Raw genomic sequence first — 8,612 nt, 5'->3', positions numbered from 1 at the left:
GAACTTCAGTCCACATTTATGTAGTCCAACATCCGTCTGTGCCACTCTCTAAGCTGCAACTGTCCAGGAGCTCGTTCTCCAGCTTTTCAGACATCCCTGCTCCTAGGGAGTCAATGTCTGGGGAAGAGGCAGGATGATAGCAGACGCTTTTAACTATGTCAGTCACCCGTCTGAGTTTCTCAAACATTTTACCATCTTATATTTTCAGTCTCACAGAGTTGGGCAGCCTGTGAGGGGGGTGACAGTGAGTGGGGTGGTGTGTGTGCTGTCAAGGGAGATTACAGTTCAGGAGGAAAAGACAAAAACTGACAAGAGAACCAGAAATTTGAAATGTTTTATATTTAATATTTGTAATAATTATTTCACAGTCTAAACCAAATGCAATTAAAAAAAAAGTCATTACTCACCTGATTAAAATTAATACTAAGGATAAAATAATTCAAGTTCTTGCAACCAGGATAATTCTAGTAAAGTCACTTTGATCTACACAAGTAAAAAGCAGTATTATAATGCTATTCTATAGAAATCCTACATTCCAAAGTTCTCAAGAAAATTCATGCTTTAAAAGTCTTTTCACTTCTACTGTTAAATAACTGTTTGCACACTCCGTAAGAAAGACCTTTCAGATTATCGCTCCTGGGAAAAGTGAGTGTATCATACCACTGTAACTAAAAACTTGCATCAAGTTACTTGATGTATCTTACATATAAAAAAAGACATTTTTGAAAGTAGTGTCCATATGTCACGTTCCTTTAACTCCAGTTACAAATGTTCGTTTGAGATGTTATAGAGTTCTTTAAGCTTGTCAAACTTCGACCCCCACTCTTGGAGGCAATCATAATTTAGATCTTCATCACCACTACTGGAATCTAAGGAACTAAGGCTCCCTGCTAGAGAGCACTGCCCTTCTAAGCAGTAAAAATGAATAGTGTCAGCTGGAAGACTTTGTAGATCATTGTCTGCATCCCAAATGATTTGAGAAATGTATTCCTTGAGGTCTGGGATGCTGTTAACAGCTGATGTTGACTGTTTCTGATGTGCATGTTTTGTGAGTGAGTCTCTTTTTGGGCCAGTGCGTGTCCTGAAGTGTGAAGCAGCTGCCCTCAAAGAGAAGTGGGGAATGGTATGAAGAGGTTTCTTCAGTTTATCTATATCGTAAGCATTCTGGAAAACCAAAAATAATGCAAATATCAGAGACAAACAACACAAAAGGAAACAGGTTCCAAAAACTGTTTTAAAATTCAGTGCAACACAAAGCTTCATTCTTTGAGTTTTCTACGAACTGAAAAGAGGCCCTAGTTCAAAGAGCTAAGTTCAGATCACACCAAATTCCTTCGCATAATGATAGTCTTAAGCTAATGCAAGTGTGCTGTGTCCAGAGCAGCCCCCTCAGAGGTGGCCACAGACAATCAGCATTGTGAAAGGTACAGATTGAGTTGCAGTAAGAGCCTCCCACTCAAGAGTACTTCAGGTTCAAAAAAACCCAAAACCCCAAAACAATTGGATAAGGACAATAAGTTAAATAAAAGGTCTGGGAAATGAAGGGGAGGGGAGGTTGCATTTGCAAAGACTGGATTGAAACTGCATCATACCTGGTCACGTTCTCCACCTCCTTCTTCATTATAATTGAAAACATTTTCCCTAACATCCTCCCAGCTTTCACGCTCTTCAGGAATGTGGTAAATTCCTCCTTTCCGAAACCCTGAACTTCCCCACTGACTCCATACTGTGTAGGAGACCAAGAGTGCTGCAAGAAATAAAAACACGTATTTGTTATATGTCATTTGACAAAGTATGATGCACGATTAACAAGTAGTTATATGACTCCAGAGATATTAAATCAACTCTTAATTTGACAACCAAATTCCAAGGTAAGAAATGCATAACTGTTAATATATAAACAACTTACATTCATGAATATAAAGAATCATCTATGTATATTACATTATAAACTTCATTAAAAGGGTATTTTACTTACCTAAAGGAATCCATTTAAATAGAAGGCATTTTGGCCAGTCTCTGGCCTTTCACCAATCCTGAGTAAATAAGATACCCAAAGTAAGTAAAACACTGTTTTAATGAAGGTTACAAGTGTAATATAATCATGGAGTCTTTACTATTCTGTGTATGCAGTTTATCAATACAAAAATAATTTTATCATGTTACTAACTTTTCAGCCAAAGTACACCTGAAACTGGACACACTGTGAACATCTCTTTCTGCCCCACACTCTTAATGAGGTTTCCCTGTTAAGATTATAAAATTTATGGAGGAAGATCTCTTCCTTCCTAATATCTGAATAGCAGGTACCAGCTGTAGGCCCTACCTGTCACAAATGTAAAGGCTTGGGACAGGTGGAAGTTTCAGATGGATGTGGCTGCACACAAATTTACACACATAGAGGGAAAGCTCTTACTTAAAAAGGGTTGAAAATAAGTTGTTCTGAAAGGGAGAAGTCCTATATTAGCTTGAACTGGGTTCAAAGCAAGAAAACTGTAACTATGTGCTGGTGCTTGTCTTTAGTATCCTCAAATAAACTCCCAACTGGTGATCTCCAGAAAAAGTGAAACACTGATCACAACATCCAAGGGTAAAGCAGACTTGATTCAGTAGAGCAAGGTACAAGATTTAAAAGAGAGAAAAAAGGTACTTGCTTTCCTACCTAGGAAGACAAGGAGGCACATGCTGATTGCCAGAATAGATCCAGAGCTGAGTCCAACAGGTCTTCCAGCCTTCACCTGGCTAATTTCACACCATCGTCCCTTGTAACCTTCAGGGCACTGGCAGATAATCTTTTCTTGGGATTGAGCTACACAGGTACCCCCATTCCTACAGGTCCAGTGTCCACAAGGTGACGAGGTACAGTGTCTGAGCCCTGTAAGGTTGTCAGTCATTTCTACTTTCCCAGCTGGACACCTGAACAACAAAAGCAGAAGGTATCTTCTAGGCAAGCAAAGCACTTACAGTTGTATGTTGTTTTGTGCAAAGTTTGTTATGATTTCTTTAAACCAAATAATTAAAGTCCTTTCAAGCAAACCAAAAATCCACATTGAGAGTATGAACTACATGTAAAGTCTGACATAGTCAGCTAGTAGGCTTATGAAAACATGCACACTTCTCTTCCTTATTGGCCTGTGATCTTCTCAACATGACAAAAATGGTGGAGTAATAGATTCCATGTCAGATTTGCAGGAAAAGGCAAGCTTGGTCCATGATGGGAGATGAGATGGAGGGAATGATTTGTCCCTGGGATGTCCCTCTCTGGCCAGCAGTAACAGGCAGTTTTACTGTTAGAGGCAAGTTGCCTGAACTAAGGTGGAAAGAAAGAACTTCCCAGCCACCCCTGGATAAAAACAAAAGCTTAATGTACCGGCATTCATATTTTCTCCACAGGTCTACACAAAGGAAAGGGCTGTAACAGGGCTGGCTGCTGCAGGCACTGGAATGACATCCCATCGTGACACCTTGCCGCCTCAGAATTAAGCCAAACTGTGTGTTTTTGCCTTCCACGAGCAGCGGCTGACCGTTCAGCTGGACATCACGCATACAACCTGCATCAAAGCAGGGGAGTATACAGAGAAATATATTGAGTTAGCAACTTCCCCACCTCAAGCTTAGCCCCCAGCACATATGTTGGGAGACCTTAAAGCACTGCAGAAAATGTAAAACATTTTTTAAAACGATCTTTGTATTGCTTATCCATTCTGTTTTAGAGAAGAGCTACAGGATGTGTGCTTGTGTGCTCTGGCCAATCTACAGATCAACAATACTCCTTCAGGACAGCTTGGTACCAATGCAATGAATTAGCAGAACCATGCTATGAACCAGAACAGCTCCACTAAATCAATCTAGATTTAAAGTACAATCTTAATAGCGGGGCTGAATGAGAAGCAACAGAATGGAAAAAGCTGTCTTCTTCTTGAGCCACAATCTCAAAGTCCCAGCACCCCACCCCAGCAAATGAATTGCCTTGCAAATCCTTCGTCTCCTACCGGAAGGTGTTGAGTCTGTTCCTTCAGCCCTTTTGAGGCAAAAAGGGAGTGAAGATCACAATATGAGTTCCCTGCTTGGGGCCTTTGGCATGGGAAATAAAAATCTTAAGTGTTATTTTTTAATATCTACAGGAATACCTTCATTAGGACAATGGCAAATAGAGTTGAACATTGGCTCTAAATTCCCTAGTTGAAGAGAGGCATAGTACTCTCCATGGGAATTCTTACTGCATTTCAGACTCTCCAATACACTAAAAGATGCCTCTTTTAGGCTTTAATTCCTTCATTTTAGGAACCCGCCATATCACTTACCTTGGAAATTGCTCTCTGAATGATTGGGAAGACGGTTTCCTAGCACAATGCTTGCCCACTCCATCTCAAACCATCTATTCGTACCCAAGACTGAGGTCACTTCTTGATCACCTCCACCACTGTTAACACGCAGGGTAAATTCATTGTTGTAGCGCTCCATGGTCAGAAGAACCCACTGGCCATTGTTTATACGTAATGTCTTCATTCTCAGAGAGTGATTTTTGTCCCCTAAGCTGAAGTTAACATTAAAGAAACCCTCAACCACCTAGAGGAAAATGATAAAGACCTTTAAAAACAGAAATGCACTTCTAAATGTTACTACACAGTCCTGCCCAAGAAAAGGACCTGAGTTTTTAAAATTAAAATGGCTCTCTTGTGTTTAAGTGCTTTATTCCCAAATATAAGTTACTAAAAGAAAACTGCAGGTCTAGGAATTAACAACTCTTTTCTTTACAGGTCATTCTTATGACTCACATGAACCCTTTAATCAGTCTTCTCCCTACTGATGTCTACCTCTAAGTCTTTCCAGCTGACCCTCCTTTTACAATTTGAATAATTAGCCTCTGTTTAGCTAATATAATCCAGAGAGATTTTTTTTCAACAGCAACAAAAGTGCAGAGACAAGTTTTATAGCTAGAGACATACAGAAGTAAAGGGAAAAGGCAAACAGGACAAAACAATCTTCTCCATTCATGTGCATCACATGCACTTACCTGTACATTTTGTAGGCAGTGGAACAACTGGAATCTATGCTATCAAAGGGTAATACTGAGAAGGACAACACAAATGAGGGTAGTCACCCTCATATGGAAAATTTTTGCTCTTTATTATATTACAGAATGTAAAAGGTGTCCTTAATTGTAAACTATCTTCTTCTCTTACTAGGGTATCCATGAAAAATTAAGAGCACTGAAACAGAAGGGCTTTTGGACTGCTCACCTCCAGTCGGATGTATCCATTCCCATTTGCAGAAGCCAAGCTGAGAAGGGTGCTGTGGGAGATACGGGTACGCACCATCAGCTGAATCCGAGTGCTGTGAGTGCTGAGGATGCTTCTTGGCTCATAATGGATCCAACTGTCCCTTCCAAAAGCCCATTCGGGAAGAACTAAGCACAACACACACAAAACCAGAGTGAAAATCTCAGAAATTACTGCTCCCTCAGATCTCTACTGCTTGAGAATTAACCAGTTCTGAACGTCAGAGTTTTAGTTCTTAAGAAACTTTGGCAAAGTAACGAAGTATAATGGAAAACACCCCTCACACTTCTAAGGGAATTAAGACAAAAAGAGGCTGTGGTTGCCCCATCCCTTAGAAGTGTTCAAGGCCAGGTTGGGCGGAGCCTTGGGCTACATGGTCTAAGGTGAGGTGCCCCTGCCCACGGCAGGTGGTTGGAACTCAATGATCTTAAGGTCTTTTCCAACCCAAACCAGTCTGTGATTCTGTGATTCTGTGATACAGACTTTAGGCACAAAAGGGACAATTAAATACAGTCTCTAGCATTCTGCCTGTCACAAGCAGAATCATGTCAGTATTTCATATTTTAACTAGGGAAAATGCACTGAAATTAATTCTTTTCCCATTAATCCGGGGAATCCATATAAAAGTCACCCAGCAGAGAGTATGACCAAGTTGCGCTGCACACTTCTGTGGAAATCAAAAACCACTAAACACCCAGACCCTGGTGCTCTACGCAGCAGACACCCATTTCAGTCTCACTACCTGACAGCAAACCTAGATCTGCTTGTTCTGAGCACAGCTTAGTTGAAAAAGGAAGTTTCTTCCTACCAAATAAAGACATAGTCCAAGTTAGTTACTAGACAGAAAGAACATTGAGTCACCAACAGCTAATCTGAGGTCAGTGTCATGCATTAGAAATCCAAAGAGTGCCCAGCTCATCCTTGGGCATTTAGTCTGGTTCCCAGGATAGGAAATATCAAATCACTTCATTTCTGCAGTCTCTTTTCCTCTCACTGCTTCTCCTCTCCTTTCTTGAAGTGTGTTTTCTTTTCTTCTCTAGCTTATTCCCCTCACAGTATTCTTCCTAACCCACAGTTCTTTCTTGTTCACAATCTCTGCAGCTACAGGCTCTAGCTGATGAACAGTTTTTCTTGCGACACTGTCCCCAGTTGTCTGCTCCTTGCTGTGAGCATGGCTCCACTATTCATAAAGCAGCAGCTGAACACCAGCATTTTGCAGCCCAATATATTAGAAGAAGCTGGAAACAATCTTAGTTTTCCTACTACACCAGGATATGACTTAAGGATTTTGAGTAATTACTTTCTGAGCACTTGGTTTGTCCCACAGTGGTGTGGGGTAGGAGCCAATACAGCACTTGGGTTTGTGAGCCAGCATCCCAAGATAATGCAAAACAGAGTAAGATTTAAATCTAGGCAGATGTTTATAAACCAGTATCATCTGTCTGCAAAATGTGAATACAAGTAACTGAACTGTATTAACCACTTATGTGGTTATCAGAAATGCTTTGAACAGTGAACACTCCAGGCCTAGAATGTATCTATTACAATTCTCTGTACACCCCGGTCGACAGAGAGAGCTTCTACTGAGTAATTTTTTAAGTCTTGTGTGGCAGATGGAGAAGGAAATAGACGGTCTGGCTGCCCACATATGTTATTATTGTTCCATATACAAGAAGGAAAAGTGAGTGCATTGAGCTGAAGACATACGTGTAATACACCACCAGTCCTGTTTATTAATCACAACATACTGATTCAATGCTAGCTTGCATGTGCTTACTGCTGCTCATCCTCACCTGTAGCTCATTCAAACTACAGGACTGAGGGGCTAATTCTCTTCTAATGCTACACAAAGCCCCCGAAGTTATGGGAAACTGGTGCTCATTACAGACTGTTAGATCAACCTCATAATTTGCACCTCATACCTAGAGGGAGAAGGCAGATACATGGCAGGTAAAGTCCCAGTAAATGCCTGTTATCACTTCCAATTTCTGCTTCATAAATCGGTGCTGAAGGGAGGACAGAGCCAACTTCAAGTGTGTTCCCCCTCTACCTGAACATAGCTGTGGGCCATATTAAAGGAGTTAAAGAATTTATTTCCTAAATTTTAGAATTGAGCTAAGATTCTGCATTTTCTTACTCTGTCTCTGAGTTTTTAACTACCCACCCTCGCATGCTTTTGTTCTCTGATACATACTTCATGCTGATTTTGTACAGGGTAACACATTTGCTGAAGCCAGCCTGATAATTATGTCCCCACATGAACCCACTGCTGGTATTTAGGGGCACTGCACAACCTCCAGTTCATTCCAGTGACAGACACAAACATAATTATCAGAATTTTATAGACTGAAAATTGGGTCTGAGGATAACTGGAGGGTTATGCCCCCAGGTTTCGTGGAGAGAACATACCAAGCTGGCAACCTCATCACTCTGACAACCACTGCAAGCTGGCAAATAATACCATGTTCATTAAACTACGTTTTGTGATTGGTATGATCAGAGGAAGAAGGCACACTGCAGTATGTTTCATCTTTCATCCCTGAGAAATAAAATGCTGTGATGAAAAGGACAAAACAACCCATCTGACCACTTGCCTCTCCTGCAGTGTAAAGCAGGTATCAACAAGACCCCATCTGTGACCTTAACTTTATTCAGCAAGAATTAGAAGGATCCTTACACTGCTGCAGATCTAAATCATTCCCAGAGTACTGCATGATCTTATTACACTACTCTGTTCAAAGTTGTTGCAAATTTAGAGCAGCATGTTTGCTGCTGTTCCCACAGATCCTCACCCTGAATTTCTGCCTAGAACTTGCAGTACCTTTTTCACATGCTGGTCCAGCATATCCTGGGGAACAGTCACAGCGAAAGAAATCCCAACCACCAACACACTTGCCGTGCGCCCCACAGGAGGCCGTCCCACCACTCTGACACATTTCATCCGTGAGGACACAGCCAGGAGTGCTGTTCAAGGACTCTGCAGGGTGCTCTAAATCATAGACCTGGAAAAGGACAAAGAGAATCATCACATCAGGTGTCTACAGTTAACAGCAGTAAACCCAAAACTGGTCTTAGTAGCCCTACCTTACTATCGACAATGACATTGCGTATGCAGCCAACAAACCCTCTGAAGTGCCTTTGTGAACTGTGGTAAGACAGAGTCTTCTTAACTCCACCCAGCTGCAGGGGTTGATGGCCACTGAAGAGCCTACCCATGCTGAAGGGAAAGGAGGGAAAGAAAGAATCAGCGGCATGCAAAATTCAGCAAGTTGCCCAATTCCCCCCCCCCCCCCTTTTCCTTAGCTCTTTTGAGGAATTATGTTTCCAGTT

At 41.4% G+C, this 8,612-nt stretch overlaps 1 protein-coding gene across 1 annotated transcript in view; it reads right to left on the bottom strand.

Annotated features, from left to right (window-relative positions):
* Window positions 1-762: 762 nt before the first annotated feature.
* The window catches only part of LOC104403451 (neural-cadherin-like), a gene marked incomplete at its 5' end in the record, with an annotated part of 23,255 nt that continues 15,405 nt past the window's right edge, over window positions 763-8,612 (bottom strand). The window contains 8 exons of the mRNA XM_010011590.1: window positions 763-1,164; window positions 1,593-1,747; window positions 2,663-2,916; window positions 3,371-3,551; window positions 4,305-4,569; window positions 5,244-5,410; window positions 8,104-8,284; window positions 8,367-8,499. Coding sequence (XP_010009892.1) covers window positions 763-1,164; window positions 1,593-1,747; window positions 2,663-2,916; window positions 3,371-3,551; window positions 4,305-4,569; window positions 5,244-5,410; window positions 8,104-8,284; window positions 8,367-8,499 — 1,738 coding nt within the window. The remainder of the gene's footprint in view (window positions 1,165-1,592; window positions 1,748-2,662; window positions 2,917-3,370; window positions 3,552-4,304; window positions 4,570-5,243; window positions 5,411-8,103; window positions 8,285-8,366; window positions 8,500-8,612) is intronic.

The sequence above is a fragment of the Nestor notabilis genome, unplaced genomic scaffold, assembly GCF_000696875.1.
Source record: "Nestor notabilis isolate BGI_N333 unplaced genomic scaffold, ASM69687v1 scaffold11333, whole genome shotgun sequence".
NCBI classification, from domain to species: Eukaryota; Metazoa; Chordata; class Aves; order Psittaciformes; family Psittacidae; genus Nestor; species Nestor notabilis.
This window is presented reverse-complemented; position numbering and strand designations above follow the sequence as displayed.